The 17971-nt window shown below is 46.4% G+C and overlaps 1 protein-coding gene across 1 annotated transcript in view; it reads right to left on the reverse strand.

Annotated features, from left to right (window-relative positions):
• Window positions 1-591: 591 nt before the first annotated feature.
• Window positions 592-17971, reverse strand: part of LOC110487190 (voltage-dependent P/Q-type calcium channel subunit alpha-1A) — a 132396-nt gene continuing 115016 nt past the window's right edge. The window contains exons 45-48 of the mRNA XM_036948345.1: window positions 14587-14625; window positions 12443-12665; window positions 11220-11476; window positions 592-8460 (exon numbers count right to left, since the gene is read on the reverse strand). Of these exons, the coding sequence (XP_036804240.1) occupies window positions 7648-8460; window positions 11220-11476; window positions 12443-12665; window positions 14587-14625 (1332 nt within the window). The 3' untranslated portion in view covers window positions 592-7647. The remainder of the gene's footprint in view (window positions 8461-11219; window positions 11477-12442; window positions 12666-14586; window positions 14626-17971) is intronic.

Consider the following 17971-nt stretch of genomic DNA (forward strand, 5'->3'; position numbering starts at 1 on the left):
ATATGGTTTCTACTGTGGCACTGGACTGATATGGTTTCTACTGTGGCACTGGACTGATATGGTATGGTTTCTACTGTGACACTGGACTGATATGGTATGGTTTCTACTGTGACACTGGACTGATATGGTTTCTACTGTGGCACTGGACTGATATGGTATGGTTTCTACTGTGGCACTGGACTGATATGGTTCTCTACTGTGGCACTGGACTGATATGGTATGGTTTCTACTGTGACACTGGACTGATATGGTTTCTACTGTGGCACTGGACTGATATGGTTCTCTACTGTGGCACTGGACTGATATGGTATGGTTTCTACTGTGGCACTGGACTGATATGGTTTCTACTGTGGCACTGGACTGATATGGTTTCTACTGTGGCACTGGACTGATATGGTATGGTTTCTACTGTGGCACTGGACTGATATGGTTTCTACTGTGACACTGGACTGATATTGTATGGTTTCTACTGTGGCACTGGACTGATATGGTATGGTTTCTACTGTGGCACTGGACTGATATGGTATGGTTTCTACTGTGACACTGGACTGATATGGTTTCTACTGTGACACTGGACTGATATGGTATGGGTTCTACTGTGGCACTGGACTGATATGGTATGGTTTCTACTGTGGCACTGGACTGATATGGTATGGTTTCTACTGTGGCACTGGACTGATATGGTTTCTACTGTGGCACTGGACTGATATGGTATGGGTTCTACTGTGGCACTGGACTGATATGGTATGGTTTCTACTGTGGCACTGGACTGATATGGTATGGTTTCTACTGTGGCACTGGACTGATATGGTTTCTACTGTGGCACTGGACTGATATGGTATGGTTTCTACTGTGGCACTGGACTGATATGGTTTCTACTGTGGCACTGGACTGATATGGTTTCTACTGTGGCACTGGACTGATATGGTATGGTTTCTACTGTGACACTGGACTGATATGGTTTCTACTGTGGCACTGGACTGATATGGTTTCTACTGTGGCACTGGACTGATATGGTTTCTACTGTGGCACTGGACTGATATGGTATGGTTTCTACTGTGGCACTGGACTGATATGGTATGGTTTCTACTGTGGCACTGGACTGATATGGTTTCTACTCCAGATTCACCCCACCTCACTCCTATGCTTCACCATAAGGAGGCTAACACTGAAAACAGATCTTAAATCAGTGTCTATGGGACAAATTGATGGTATTGTGATATTATAAGGTGATGGTTGGGAGACTGTATGGAATGAAGAGTGAGGGAGGGGCCTTGAGGGTTTCCATGGTGACAGCTCCACACATCTCTAGGGAATCAATCACACCCACAGTTGTCAAGAATCTCGGTGTTGTCGCTGTGTGCGTTTTGGCACGTGCAGACACACACACACACACACACACACACACACACACACAGAAGCCTCCAAACATGCACATGCGCACGTACACACACGATACTCACCCGTTCTCCTGCGAAAACAATGTAATGACAACATACACATAGGCCTTTGAATGGTGCGTTATGTCGACCAATGTATACTCTGTTTAAAGCATGAGTGCACCACCTTGTGTTCATGTATGGTATTACATGGAAATGGACATCACTTGAGTGAGACTTCAAGCACAATTGAAGAGTGGGAGTGATGTTGTCGACACTATGTCGCTCTGGATTAGAACATCTGCTAAATGATTGAAATGTAAACGTTGAAAAATAAATGTAGGGGCGATAAAAGAGAAAATAGATGGACATGGTCGGATTGTTTCAGAAAGTTTATGGAAGATGTACACAGGAAGAGTTTACAGAGCAAATGTACAGAGAGAGAGAAAGAGAATGATGACAGACCCAACACAACGATCACCTATTCATTCACCCATGCCCTCCCTCCAGACCTTACTCGTCGATCACAGAGAGAGAAGGAATAGGATGGTAGGTGAGGCAATACTGGATGGAGAGAAGAGAACAGTTGGAGAGAAAACATTATGAAAACATTATGAAAGCGTTATTCAGTGCAGTGTGTTGTCTATCTACAAAGAAGATTTGGTTCCTACTGTACAGTGTAAGGCACTGAAGATAACTTACTGTAGATGAGGTGTGAACACACGCACTCACTTGCACGCACTCACGCACGCACACACTCTCTCACTCACACACGCACAAGCACAAACGTAGCAAACACACACGAACACAACACACAGACACAGAAGAATGTCTCACTGTCATACCAGTAAACCCAGCCCTGATGAGGTTGGTGACCCTCCACTCCAAAATGAGCTGGGGGATGCAGGTGGAGGTCAATGAGAAAATGGCAGCTGACATCATAATGAAGGCTGTATTGGCAAGCGGAAGAAGGCGGAGCTAGAAAATGAACCAAGAACGTTCCAGTGCCATTTGTGAAATAATGTGACTAGTGACACTACTTCTAACCGGGGTCTGTTCAGGAGGGTGCAAATGTTACAGAAAACAATCAGATAGAAATGCATCAAGTAGAACGGATATGCTTGTCAGTCTGACAGAAAAGGGTGTCGTGTCAGCTCTATTCATTACATTTCTATCTGTTCTTTTCCAGAACGTTTCACCTCAGCAGAACGATTCACCTCAGCAGAACGATTCACCTCAGCAGAACATACCAGAACGTTTCACTTCAGCAGAACATACCAGAACGTTTCACCTCAGCGGAACGTACACCCAGCTGTGCCCCCCCCCATAGACTCTCTCACCCTGACCCTTGACCCCAACACACACGCATGCACACACCTAGTGCTGTACAAGGGGAGACCACACCACTGTATGGGTTTGAGATACATACAGATGACTTTTGGCAGCACTACTGTACCTGCACATGAAACCCCTTTAGTTTGTTAGGAGAGCCCTTATTTCTGGATCAATACACACTAGCCTCACACACCAATCATTTACATCATTTCACAAACGCACAACGGTTGATTGATTGAGTGAATGGGGTTGGATTGGCTTTCGGAGATCGTCTGCTTTCTCAAAGAGGAGGAAAAAATGATAGAGAGAGTTGATCAAGAAGTCACATCAGAAATAGAAAGGAAAGACAAAAAATAAATGGATAGGAACGTAGGAGGGATGGATGAACGATTGAGAGTAAACTAGAAACTTCGTAAATCCTCCTTTTCACAAATCTTCTGGATTTTTTTTTTTTAATAAACAAAATAAACCCCTTAAAATGGTCATTCATTTTATAATGGTTGGAGCACACAATCCACACAACATGCAACAACGGCAGTGTTGTGTGTCGATGTCAGCCATTTTGGATCCGCAGTTACAATTCTGGACAAGCATGTTGGTGTTGCTGAGCCGAAATGGAGTAGTCAGTTTCCTGCCTGATCAGTGGACACCCACAGTGTCAAGTGCAAGTAGTTTTCAGCGGCAGATTCATGATGAATGGTAGGTGGTCTGTAATGGAGGTTAAGGGGAGAAGGGAAGACATTACAAATGCCCATGCCAGATAACAAACCATACAGTAACTCAAACCCTAGGCCTATATTTTTTTCATATGATTTTATAAATTGATATCATATTATATGATATAACTGACTAACTGCCTTAGCGTGCCTATTATATAGTGTAGATTCTATCTATCTAGCTATCTATCTCTAGAGACACCTGAGAAGTAAACAAATCATTGCCTTTTCGCCCCTGCAATTACAGTATCTCACTACACTGTGTGAAACTGGGCGAAGGAGATCCCCAAAATGGCCGCCATATCAAAAGTAGTTTCCATTCCCCTCTCTTCCTGCGCTTTACTCACTGTTCAAACCAACTAAGCAAAGCCCAGTACCTACTGCCTTGCTCCCAACCGCTACCTGCCCACAGACAGCGACTAGGACTCTTTAAGGCGTAGTGTGGTTGACGTTGATCAACCACAGGAGGGGGCGAGGGGGATACTGAGGGGCAAGCTGGGAAGGGTAGATGTGACTCTGAAAACAGAAGGCACTGAGGCACTGGGGTTTCTGGGTAGATAAACACCCCTCTGATGTAGGTCCCCCCCTCTCTCTCTGGACCTACCTATACGGAGGGCAGGGGTGGTATATGTAGCCCCCCCCCCTCTCTCTCTGGACCTACCTATACGGAGGGCAGGGGTGGTATATGTAGCCCCCCCCCCCCCCCCCCCTCTCTCTCTGGACCTACCTATATGGAGGGCAGGGGTGGTATATGTGCACCCGCTCCCCTTCCCAGTTCACTACACTACACTAGGCCTGGGATTGGACAGCTTGGGAGAATGATAGAGGGAGCAGGAGAGGACAAAACACTGCAGGAGGGTCAAAAATAAAGGAAAGATGCTATGAAGGACAAGGATATCGTGAGTGATTGTGCAAAAGCAAAACGATGTGGGCATACCCTCTATCTATATAGTTCTATCCATCTATATCAAAACGCTGTATATACACTATCTGACACTACACTATCTGACCCATAGAAATATAATCTATAGATATGCCATCATTGACTTGAATTGGGAGGCCTGTTCTACACATTCTATTTCTATGCGCCCACGTACATATTGTCATTTATTTATAATGGTACAACCACTCTGAACTATAATGGTAAAGGAGAAATGAATGTTGGATAGATCTGCATAGAGTTTGTAGTGGGATATTGTGTGGAGCTACAGTGACAAAGTGCAATTTGAATCTGTGTAGCTGATTTCAATGGAGAGTTTCTGAGCTCTAGCCACTTAGCTAGAGTGTTTGAAGTAAATAAAAGTATGTTTTTCGCTCTATAATATATAAACTTTTGTATCTCTATATATCTATATTGTATCTATCATTTTACGAGTTATGATAGGGAATATCTGTTACAATCTACATAACTGTAATCATAGCAAAATAAATATGTTTTAATCCAAAACATCTGGAAACAATCATGTTAGCTAACCTGTCTAAAGAATGCTCTAGAATGTACTAGAGTTTCTAGAGTCTAGACTAGAGTTTCTAGAATGTCTTAGAGATTCTAAAATGTTTCTAGAATGTTCTCCTCTGGCTTGGTAAAGCAAGCAGCTCAATGCTAAACATGTCATGGAAAATCAGAAAGACAGAGAGACTCGACAGCGAGTGGAGAGCTCATGGGGATGTGATGTGGAGCTCGTTCACAACATAGAGGTAGAAAGAGGGCTCTAGGTGGATATATCCCAGTATAAGTCCTCTTTCTAACTCTATGGTCCACAGCTAGCTGTAAATCAGATACTGTGTGGAGGTCTGACGGTTGGTTGGTTGGCCGGTTCATTTGGCTATGACTGGGGCGCACTCAGCAGGACACAATGTTTTTGGAACGCTTGGATAGAAAAATGCTATTTAGAACAAACATGCATCTCTTACACGTAGAATGAAGAACCACGTCGGCTCTGTTAATGACATTTCTATCTGCAACGTTTGACAACATTTGGCTACTGAACGTGTCCCCGGTTCTCTGTCTACCACTGAGGGGGGGACCTATCAGAGGTAAAGAGCTGCGTTACACAACGCCACACAGTTCCATCTGTGTTGCTCACAATCACAATCCGACATCTAACCCCTCCCTGAAAAGTTTATGCGTGTTGCATGTATCGGACCCAGTTAAAGGCGTTTTGGAACAGTTTGGAAACAGTTTGGGAACAGTTTGGAAACAGTTTGAACAGAACCAAAGGAAAATAAACGATGAAAACTAGATGACACAGCAGATTGAAACTCCAAAAAACATGACAACAGATCTACGGCAAACAGCTATCATCATTCATCGTTTTGCATTGACATTGATATCAGTATTTATAGGACTATCATCATTATTAACAATACAAATCAATTATTTAAAGAGGTTGAAGTTCTCTCTCCCCATAGCTCTCTCAATTCTTACTTATTCCTCAAAACAATTTAGGAATATCTTAGTACAACAGGAGAATCTTAGTAAAATTTAGGAGTATCTCAGGAACTTAGGAGTACTTTCAAGATAAGAAAATGGTAGCTTTAAAACCCTATTGGGCAGAAATCAAACTTAAAAAAGGTTGTCCATCGGATCCTTAGGGTGATATAGAACAAATATTTACTCAATAAACAAACGCATGATGATAGACAGAGTCAGAGAGAGAGAGAGAGAGAGAGTCAGAAAAAGAGAACTTCTTCAATCAAAACCTAAAATGTAAGTGTTCTATAAACCCAATATGCCCCCATATCCCCAACAGTAGATTTTCTCTCTAGGTATTTTTTTCATGCATCATAACGGATTAACAGAGGCTTGAGCGAACGCAACAGAAGAACCAAGCTCCAATGTCCAAGAAGAAGAACTAGAAGAAGAAGAAGTAATCGATAGAAGAAATACTGAAGAAATGGTCTTTTCCTTCCCTGTCCTTCTTTCTTTCTGCTCATCCTCACATCATTTTCCTTCCCTGTCCTTCTTTCTTTCTGCTCATCCTCACATCATTTTCCTTCCCTGTCCTTCTTTCTTTCTGCTCATCCTCACATCATTTTCCTTCCCTTCCCTTCGGCAGGATGGAGGAGAGAGGAAGGGGGGAGAGAAGATAGTGGGGGCAAACAAACTACGCCCCCTAAGGGTCCATAACTCTGCCCCCAGCCCCTCCCCTGTGGCCCCACCCACCGGAACAGGAAGTGATGTCACACTAGGCCCCACCCACCGGATGTGAGGTCACACCAGGTCCGTCGTCAGCATTTCGTGAGTCTGTAACAGTAAACAGGAGATGATAAAACTCATCAAATATCAGCCAGCTCTGTCATTGGCTGGTTTTTGCAGTAGAGGCGGAGCTTCCTGGTTCTAGTCCGGTCCCTTTCAGGAAAGTTTAAGTTAAAGTGGTTGTTCTCCCTTTTTTTCTCCTCTTTTTTTTCAAAGTTTGTTTTTGTTTTCTGCTCTTTAGTCTTCAAGTTAGATTTTTCTGGAGGCATAGCTTGGCGTGTATAAGGATAGGGGGTCCTGGCATGGGTTTTCGTTGTTGTTTTTTTAAACATGTCCGTCTAGGTTAGACCAAGAGCAGTGTTAGCTAGCTAGCGTTTAGCTGTTAGCTCCTAACACTTATCAGGCTAGTAGAATAGAATGACAGAACAGCAAGAGCACCCAGGTTTAGCTTAACTTAACTAACCCACCTATCCCCTAAACAGTCTGGGAGAGGGGCTTTTATTTACCATTCATTGGCCACTTGTAACTTAATATACATGCTCCTCCCTTCCTTTCATTCTTTTGTTCTTTCTTCCCTCTCCACACCTCCGTCAGCACCTCTCCACCATCCCTCGGTCTACTCCCCCCTGGGCACGCTGAGAACTCTGGGTATGGTAGTTGAGACAGAGGAGAAGAGGAGAGGTGCGTAGTTCTGCCTTATAGCTGTCTCTCTCTGTCATGTCTGCTCTGAGTTTAGAGTCTCACACACCCACACAGTGTGCCTCTTCTCCTCTAACCATCCCTCCATCCCTCATCATTCCATCCAAGTCTGAGTCTCAGGGGTGGAGGTAGAGAGATGGAGAGACTTCTCCCAAATTCTCCTCTCCTCCTTTCCTTTCCTCACCCCCTTCTGCATCCCTTTACCCTTCATTCAAGTCTGCATAACGAAGAACAGAGGACGGGGGAGACGGAGAGACTCCTCTCCTCCCTCCTTTTCCTCTCTTCCTCTCCTCCCTCGTTCTTCTGTTCCTTCGCTGTGCTAGCACCAGTCGTCCTCGTCCGTCTCGCTGTAGGGTTCGTGCAGTCCCTTCCGGGGGCCTCTGGGGCCTCCATGGGGGACCCGGTGATGAGGGGGGGACCGGTGGGGTGGTCCCCCTGGATTGGGGTGTTGATGTGGGGGCCCTCGCCGGTGCGGGGAGGGCGAAGACGAGCGGTAACCATTTGGGACTCGTCGGGGGTGAGTGGGAGCAAGTGGAGGTGGTGGGCCCACGCCGCCCCCGTGCCGGGCAGTCCTGGGGGAGCGTGGGTGCGGGTTGCCGTGCGGATGTGGGTTGCCGTGCGGGTGGGGGTTGCCGTGGGGATGTGGGTTGCTGAGGCTCTGCTCGTAGGCGGGCGGCTCATGCTGGCGCTCGTACTCGCAGTCACGCTCATAGAATGGGCCAACCTCGCTCTCCAGACTATCCCCGGGAGGGGGACCGCTCCAACGCCCGTGGCGGGGGGACCGGGGTGACCCATGGTGGGGCGGAGGTGAACGAGACCCCGACTGGTGTCGGGCCGATCTCGGAGACCCGTGCCTCGACCCTCCGTGCTCAAGCGGCGAAACGTGACGCGATGGCGGGCGGTGATACCCCCCTCCGTCGTGCTCTGGGGGGGAGAAGTGTCGGGGGGAGGGGGAGCGGAGTCGCCCAGGGGGACCTGCTCCGTAGGTGGGCTTGGGGTGTCGTATGGCTGGGGAGTAGGTGACGTGGGGGCGTGGCACAGCGGGGGTCTGGGGCAGCTGGCGGCGCCCGCGGCGGGGGGTGGAGGTACCGGACGTGGAGGGGACGGGGCTGCCGCTCACCGAGCTACTGCCCTACAGCAAATATGGCGACAAGGCAAATCAAAAAACACCACAAAATGAACCAACCACAGCCAACCACAAAGGAACCACGACCACAACCACACCGACCAGAGAGAAAGAGAGAGAGAGGAGATAGAGAGAGGAGATAGAGACAAACAGACACAGAGCAAGACGGACAGAGAGATAAAGAGAGAGGAAGAGGGGGGATAGATATAGTTAGTTAGATAGACAGAGATAAAGAGAGAGGAGGAGGGGGATAGATATAGTTAGTTAGATAGACATAGATAAAGAGAGAGGAGGAGGGGGATATATTTTGTTAGATAGATAGATAGATAGATAGATAGATAGATAGATAGATAGATAGATAGATAGATAGATAGATAGATAGATAGATAGATAGATAGATAGATATAGGTAGATAGATAGACAGAGATAAAGAGAGAGTTGTAGGGGGATAGATATAGGTAGATAGATAGACAGAGATAAAGAGAGAGGAGTAGGGGGATAGATTTAGGTAGATAGATAGACAGAGATAAAGAGAGAGGAGTAGGGGGATAGATATAGGTAGATAGATAGACAGAGATGAAGAGAGGAGTAGGGGGATAGATATAGTTAGTTAGAGATAAAGAGAGAGGAGTAGGGGGATAGATATAGGTAGATAGATAGACAGAGATAAAGAGAGAGGATTAGGGGGATAGATATAGGTAGATAGATAGACAGAGATGAAGAGAGAGGATTAGGGGGATAGATATAGGTAGATAGATAGACAGAGATAAAGAGAGAGGAGTAGGGGGATAGATATAGGTAGATAGATAGACAGAGATAAAGAGAGAGGAGTAGGGGGATAGATATAGGTAGATAGATAGACAGAGATGAAGAGAGGAGTAGGGGGATAGATATAGTTAGTTAGAGATAAAGAGAGAGGAGTAGGGGGATAGATATAGGTAGATAGATAGACAGAGATAAAGAGAGAGGATTAGGGGGATAGATATAGGTAGATAGATAGACAGAGATGAAGAGAGAGGATTAGGGGGATAGATATAGGTAGATAGATAGACAGAGATAAAGAGAGAGGAGGAGGGGGATAGATATAGTTAGTTAGATAGACAGAGATAAAGAGAGAGGAGGAGGGGGATAGATATAGTTAGTTAGATAGACAGAGATAAAGAGCGAGGAGTAGGGGGATAGATATAGGTAGATAGATAGACAGAGATGAAGAGAGAGGAGTAGGGGGATAGATATAGGTAGATAGATAGACAGAGATGAAGAGAGAGGAGTAGGGGGATAGATATAGGTAGATAGAGAGACAGAGATGAAGAGAGAGGAGTAGGGGGATAGATATAGGTAGATAGAGAGACAGAGATGAAGAGAGAGGAGTAGGGGGATAGATATAGTTAGTTAGAGATAAAGAGAGAGGAGTAGGGGGATAGATATAGGTAGATAGATACACAGAGATAAAGAGAGAGGATTAGGGGGATAGATATAGTTAGTTAGATAGACAGAGATAAAGAGAGAGGAGGAGGGGGATAGATATAGGTAGATAGATAGACAGAGATGAAGAGAGGAGTAGGGGGATAGATATAGTTAGTTAGAGATAAAGAGAGAGGAAGAGGGGGGATAGATATAGTTAGTTAGATAGACAGAGATAAAGAGAGAGGAGGAGGGGGATAGATATAGGTAGATAGATAGACAGAGATGAAGAGAGGAGTAGGGGGATAGATATAGTTAGTTAGAGATAAAGAGAGAGGAAGAGGGGGGATAGATATAGTTAGTTAGATAGACAGAGATAAAGAGAGAGGAGGAGGGGGATAGATATAGTTAGTTAGATAGACATAGATAAAGAGAGAGGAGGAGGGGGATATATTTTGTTAGATAGATAGATAGATAGATAGATAGATAGATAGATAGATAGATAGATAGATAGATAGATAGATAGATAGATAGATAGATAGATAGATATAGGTAGATAGATAGACAGAGATAAAGAGAGAGGATTAGGGGGATAGATATAGGTAGATAGATAGACAGAGATAAAGAGAGAGGATTAGGGGGATAGATATAGGTAGATAGATAGACAGAGATAAAGAGAGGAGTAGGGGGATAGATATAGGTAGATAGATAGACAGAGATAAAGAGAGAGGATTAGGGGGATAGACATAGGTAGATAGATAGACAGAGATAAAGAGAGAGGATTAGGGGGATAGATATAGGTAGATAGATAGACAGAGATAAGGAGAGAGAAAAGAAAAGTGGAAAGACAGCAACATTGAAAACCATAACAACCAAACCGCCAATGAGGCAAAAGAGCACACACACATTGAAGCCACGAGAGCCACATCAAGAAAAATGGACAGAGAGAGAAACAGTGACAAAGACAGAAAGAAAAAGTAAAAGATAACAGAAAAAGAGAAATTGACATCTGTAAGTAGTGGTAGTTAACCAACAAGGCAGAACTCTAAATCAAAGATTAATGGTTAGATCACTCCAGCTGCTTCTCCATTGGTTAGTTTTCCATTTCCACCAATGGGATGAGGAGAAAGAACCATTATAATCCACCTGTTCTCCAGGGTGCTTGACGAAGGACTTCTTCCACTTCCCTGAGAAAGATATACTATAGAGAGGAATAAAGGTGTGTGTGTGAGACTGTGTGTGTGTGAGGCCGTATACAGTATGTGCAGTCTATGTGTGTACTTCACATGCATTTGTGTGTGTATGTTTGTGTGTATATGCTTATGCTTCTCATCTCCCGTCCGTCGCTGTGTGGTGCCCACCTGTCTGTGGCCCCGTCCGTCGGGCCCCTCACTAGGAGAGCGGGACCAGTGTCTGTCCCCCCGGTCGTGGGGGTGTCTGTGGGTGAACTCTGGCCCGTGTCTGTCTGGCCCGAAGCGCCCCTCCTTCTCCATGGAGCCACCGTGGTGGTGGTGATGATGGTGGTGCCTGCGGTCTTTGGCTCGACCGCGTTCGCGTTCACGCTCTTTGGGGGGGAGTTCTCCAGACTGGGTGGTAGTGCTCAGGTCTGTGCCCAACCCTGCAAGAGAAGGGGGGGACATATTTTTTATGCCATAAAGTTTCTTCTGAAAGTCTACTTCCTTGAATTTCTCAAACCTCTGATGGAACTTGACCTTTCTATCTCAAACCTCTGATGGAACTTGACCTTTCTATCTCAAACCTCTGATGGAACTTGACCTTTCTATCTCAAACCTCTGATGGAACTTGACCTTTCTATCTCAAACCTCTGATGGAACTTGACCTTTCTATCTCAAACCTCTGATGGAACTTGACCTTTCTATCTCTAACCTCTGATGGAACTTGACCTTTCTATCTCAAACCTCTGATGGAACTTGACCTTTCTATCTCTAACCTCTGATGGAACTTGACCTTTCTATCTCAAACCTCTGATGGAACTTGACCTTTCTATCTCAAACCTCTGATGGAACTTGACTTTTCTCTGAAAAGTTTCTCTAAACCTTTCTACTTTGTACCTTCCTTCCAAAAAGTTTATTTTGAAACTTTCCCTTCTGGTAGCTTTTACTTAATGTTAACGATGTTTGCAAAATTCCCAGGTTTTCCAGAAATTCCGGTTGGAAGATTCAGGAGGGAACAAGCAGGAAATCCAGAATCCTCCAAACCATTGGGATAAAGACATTCTGATCTAGGATCAGCACCCCCTGTTCATTTTATTTTGTTCATTATGATCTGAAAGGCAAAACTGATTCTAGATTAGCACTCCTACTCTGAGACACTTTGTGAATACTGGCCTTGGTCAATGGGAAACTCAAAGTTTCAAAGCATCTCTCTCACCTGTGTCTGTGTCCGTCTATCTGGTAAGGGACCTCTGTAAGTGTGTTTGTTTGTGTGTATGTGTGTGTGTGTGTGTGTGTGTGTGTGTGTGTGAGAGTGTGTGTATGTGTGTGTGTGTGTGTGTGTGTGTATGTGTGTGTATGTGTGTGTGTGTGTGATGTGCATGTGTCTCTCCTCTCTTCATCTCTCTCACCTGTGTCTGCGTCTGTGTATCTGGTAAGGGACCTCTGAGAGGTGCGGTGGCTCCTGTCCCTCCTGTCCCTGCGTTGTCCCCCTCCTGCTCCCCCACCGTGCCTCCCCTCTCCTTCTACCCTCTCCAGGCTGTAGTCATCCAGCCTCACCCCCCTCTCCCTGCCAGAACGCCTGTGTACCAGAGAGGAAGTGGACCGACGCATGGGGCTGGTGTCTGTTACGGTCTGGAGAAACGAGAGGGAGAGGGAGAGGGAGAGGGAGAGGAGAGGAGAGGAGAGGAGAGGAGAGGAGAGGAGAGGAGAGGAGAGGAGAGGAGAGGAGAGGAGAGGAGAGAAAGCAAGATGTAGAACGGGAGAAGAGAGATGGAAATGAGAGAAGAGAGATGGAAGAGAAAGAAGAGAGAGTGGGAGAGAGAATGAGAGAACGGGCAGAAAATAAGAAAGTCAAACTGTTTAAAACTCACTCTGTACAGGAATATGTAGTGGTGGTAGTGTGTAGTGTGAGAGTGTCTGCTTGTGTTAATGCACTTGTCTGTGTGGGAGTGTGTGTAGGAGTGTCTGTGTCGGAGTGTCTGTGTGGGAGAGTCTGTGTGGGGGAGTCTGTGTGGGAGATTCTGTGTGGGAGTGTCTGTGTCGGAGAGTCTGTGTCGGGGAGTCTGTGTTGGAGAGTCTGTGTCGGAGTGTCTGTGTGGGAGAGTCTCTGCGGGAGTGTCTGTGTCGGAGAGTCTGTGTGGGAGAGTCTGTGTCGGAGTGTCTGTGTGGGAGAGTCTGTGTGGGAGAGTCTGTGTCGGAGAGTCTGAGAGGGAGAGTCTGTGTGGAAGAGTCTGTGTGGGAGAGTTTGTGTGGGAGAGTCTGTGTCGGAGTGTCTGTGTGGGAGAGTCTGTGTGGAAGAGTCTGTGTGGGAGAGTTTGTGTGGGAGAGTCTGTGTCGGAGAGTCTGTGAGGGAGAGTCTGTGTGGGAGAGTCTGTGTGGGAGAGTTTGTGTGGGAGAGTCTGTGTGGGAGAGTCTGTGTGGGAGAGTACACCATCCCAAAAGATCCCTCTATCAGCCAGACCTCACTAAACCCACAACGCCAAGCACATCCAACTACAATACCATGCTTCCGTACTATGAGAGAGAGATAAAGGGCAAAATGACAGAAGAGAGAGAGAGAGAACAAGCATAGACCATGCCTCACATGCATCCAATGGCACGTACACAGAAGCATGTATTCACCCTGAATGATATCTCTTAGAGATCGTAGCAGCGTTCAACACCGACACCCACAGTCACACTATCTACCAGCATGAAGAACACCTTTATCAGCAGGCAGACCTAGGAGCTGACCTCTTCAAGTCATTCAGGTCTACAAGTCCCTCGGTCATGTAATGAGGAAACCAGACCAGACAAGCCCGATGAGTATATGGACAAGCCATGCGCACTCCTCAAGTAGCTGGACATTCAACTCACACGCAGAAATACACACACCCACTGAGCTCACAAGCTGCATTCTGTTGTTCAGACTGGGTCCATATGTAGCTTAGGCATATCATGTGCAGTATCCAGACACTCACACACACAACTGGCTTCCAAAGAGCGTCCAATATCCAATATGGTATACCATGCACGGTGTGACTGACATGACATGCCAAGACTATGTTTATGTATTGGTCAACAACTTCCGTCTAGCGATATCATGCTTCAACATTCGCTGTCGACCCAGAGGCAATGCAAAGAGGCAATCGCAAACTCAAACATACAAAAACAGCAGACAGACAGACAGACAAGCAGACCCTCCTTCTAGACCATGTGGACCAACACTGCAACACAGGCATACAGGAGGGGGGGGGGGGGGGGGGGGGGGGGGGGGCAGCACAAAACATTACTGGGACAAAAGGATCAGAGAGAGAGGAGAGTACAGGAGAACACAGAAACTAGATGAAAGACAGTTGGGAAAACACAGAGAGAAAGAGAGATGGCGAGGGAGGCAGATTTTTTTTAAGCTAGAGAAAGACAGAGATAGAGAGATAGAGAGATAGTGGGAGAGACAGGGGTACATTAAAAAAGAGAGATTGGGGTACATTAAAAAAGAGAGAGTGATAGAGAGAGAAATAAAATAAATGGAAGATAGATAAAGAGACAGAGAGGGAGAGACAGGGGTACATACACTGAGGTGGTTATGTCCACGAGGCCTGTGTCGTCTCCGCTGTAGTCAGACAGGCACACAAAGAGAAGAGGAGCAGAGAGCCACACACACAGTCATGAAGCCACAGAGAGGAAAGGAAGGCAGGGAAAGGAGAGGAGAGGGAGAGGAGAAGAAGGGAGAGGATAGGAAGAGAGAGGATAGGAAGAGAGAGAAGTGGGAGGGAGAGAAGAGGAAGGGAGAGAAGAAGAAGGGAGAGGAGAGGAAGGGAGAGGAAAGGAGACGAGAAGAAGGGAGAGGAGAGGAAAGGAGAGGAAGGGAGAGGAAAGGAGAAGATAAGAAGGGAGCGGAGAAGAAGGGAGAGGAGAGGAAGGGAGAGGAGAGGAAGGGAGAGGAAAGGAGAAGAGAAGAAGGGAGCGGAGAAGAAGGGAGAGGAGAGGAAGGGAGAGGAGAGGAAGGGAGAGGAGAGGAAGGGAGAGGAGAAGAAAGGAGAGAAGAGGAAGGGAGAGGAGAGGAAGGGAAAGGAGAGGAAAGGAGAAGAGAAGAAGGGAGAGGAGAAGAAGGGAGAGGAGAGGAAGGGAGAGGAGAGGAAGGGAGAGGAGAGGAAAGGAGAGGAGAGGAAAGGGGAGGAGAGGAAGGGAGAGGAGAGGAGAAGAAGGGAGAGAAGAAGGGAGAGAAGAAGGGAGAGGAGAGGAGAGGAGAAGAAGGGAGAGGAGAGGAAGGGATAGAAGAAGGGAGAGGAGAGGAGAGGAGAAGAAGGGAGAGGAGAGGAAGAGAGCGGAGAAGAAGGGAGCGGAGAGGACGGGAGAGGAAGGAAGAAGAGAGGAGAGGAAGGGAGAGGAGAAGAAAGGAGAGGAGAGGAAGGGAGAGGAGAGGAGAGGAAGGGAGAGGAGAGGAAAGGAGAAGAGAAGAAGGGAGCGGAGAAGAAGGGAGAGGAGAGGAAGGGAGAGGAGAGGAAGGGAGAGGAGAGGAAGGGAGAGGAGAGGAAAGGAGAGGAGAGGAAGGGAAAGGAGAGGAGAGGAAAGGGGAGGAGAGGAAGGGAGAGGAGAGGAGAAGAAGGGAGAGAATAAGGGAGAGGAGAGGAAAAGAGAGAAGAAGGGAGAGGAGAGGAGAGGAGAAGAAGGGAGAGGAGAGGAAGGGAGAGAAGAAGGGAGAGGAGAGGAGAGGAGAAGAAGGGAGAGGAGAGGAAGAGAGCGGAGAAGAAGGGAGCGGAGAGGACGGGAGAGGAAGGAAGAAGAGAGGAGGAAGGGAGAGACAAAAACAAAGGGAGAGACAAAAACAAACAGCACCGGAGGACAGAGCCATTGGACACAGCATAGCCACCAAGACCCAGGGAGCGAGAGGGATGGAGAGAGGAAGGGGGAGTGAAGGATGAGGGGAAAGGGATGAGTGGGGAGGAGGAAAGGGTTGGTATAGAAAGAGAGGTGGGGTTGGTATGGGAGAGAGGAATGAGGGGGAGGGATGGGAAACGGAGGACGAAGGGAAGGTAAAAAAGTTGGGAAGGAGGTAGAGAAAGAACATGATGAGGAAAGGAGAGAAGGGAGGATGAGACAGAGGGCAGGGAGGTTAAAAGGAAGAAGAGAAGAGAGCAGAACAATAGAGAGATCCAGTTAATTGGTGAAGGGCCAACGAGCACACACAAGAGAGAGGAGGGTGAGAGAGAGAGAGAGAGAGAGGGAGAGGAAAAGAAAGACAATAAAAAACGTTGCTCACTGACACGCACACACGCACACTTACCGCAGCATCGTGTACACTCTGTAGGGCAGAGCAGTGTTAGACACAGTCAGTGAGGAGAGCACAGGTGGTGGTGTTTCATACTATACAGTCTATAGGCTATTAGCTAGCGTTCCAAATGGCACCCTAATCTCTGCAAAATGCATTACTGTTGACCAGAGCCCGACAGTACGGGATCTGGTCAAAAGTAGTGCACTACAAAGGGAATAGGGTGCCATGTGGTCTTATCCTACCACACTACCGATGCCACACTAAAGCTTTTCAGATACAGTATAACACAACATATTCCACTACTAAACACTACTACGCTTCTTTGCTACACACACACACACACACACACACACACACACACACACACACACACACACACACACACTCCTCTTAGTCTCTCTTACACCCATATACTCGGTCATGCACCAGACAACACACTGCTACAGTCTTACAGTAACCAACAGACAACACACTGCTACAGTCTTACAGTAACCAACAGACTTGATGACACCAGACAACACACTGCTACAGTCTTACAGTAACCAACAGACAACACACTGCTACAGTCTTACAGTAACCAACAGACAACACACTGCTACAGTCTTACAGTAACCAACAGACAACACACTGCTACAGTCTTACAGTAACCAACAGACAACACACTGCTACAGTCTTACAGTAACCAACAGACTTGATGACACCAGACAACACATTGCTACAGTCTTACAGTAACCAACAGACAACACACTGCTACAGTCTTACAGTAACCAACAGACAACACACTGCTACAGTCTTACAGTAACCAACAGACAACACACTGCTACAGTCTTACAGTAACCAATAGACAACACACTGCTACAGTCTTACAGTAACCAACAGACAACACACTGCTACAGTCTTACAGTAACCAACAGACTTGATGACACCAGACAACACACTGCTACAGTCTTACAGTAACCAACAGACAACACACTGCTACAGTCTTACAGTAACCAACAGACAACACACTGCTACAGTCTTACAGTAACCAACAGACAACACACTGCTACAGTCTTACAGTAACCAACAGACAACACACTGCTACAGTCTTACAGTAACCAATAGACAACACACTGCTACAGTCTTACAGTAACCAACAGACAACACACTGCTACAGTCTTACAGTAACCAATAGACAACACACTGCTACAGTCTTACAATAACCAACAGACTTGATGACACCAGACAACACACTGCTACAGTCTTACAGTAACCAACAGACAACACACTGCTACAGTCTTACAGTAACCAACAGACAACACACTGCTACAGTCTTACAGTAACCAACAGACAACACACTGCTACAGTCTTACAGTAACCAACAGACAACACACTGCTACAGTCTTACAGTAACCAACAGACAACACACTGCTACAGTCTTACAGTAACCAACAGACTTGATGACACCAGACAACACATTGCTACAGTCTTACAGTAACCAACAGACAACACACTGCTACAGTCTTACAGTAACCAACAGACAACACACTGCTACAGTCTTACAGTAACCAATAGACAACACACTGCTACAGTCTTACAGTAACCAACAGACAACACACTGCTACAGTCTTACAGTAACCAATAGACAACACACTGCTACAGTCTTACAGTAACCAACAGACTTGATGACACCAGACAACACACT

The sequence above is a fragment of the Oncorhynchus mykiss genome, chromosome 17 (genome assembly GCF_013265735.2).
Source record: "Oncorhynchus mykiss isolate Arlee chromosome 17, USDA_OmykA_1.1, whole genome shotgun sequence".
Taxonomy (NCBI): Eukaryota; Metazoa; Chordata; class Actinopteri; order Salmoniformes; family Salmonidae; genus Oncorhynchus; species Oncorhynchus mykiss.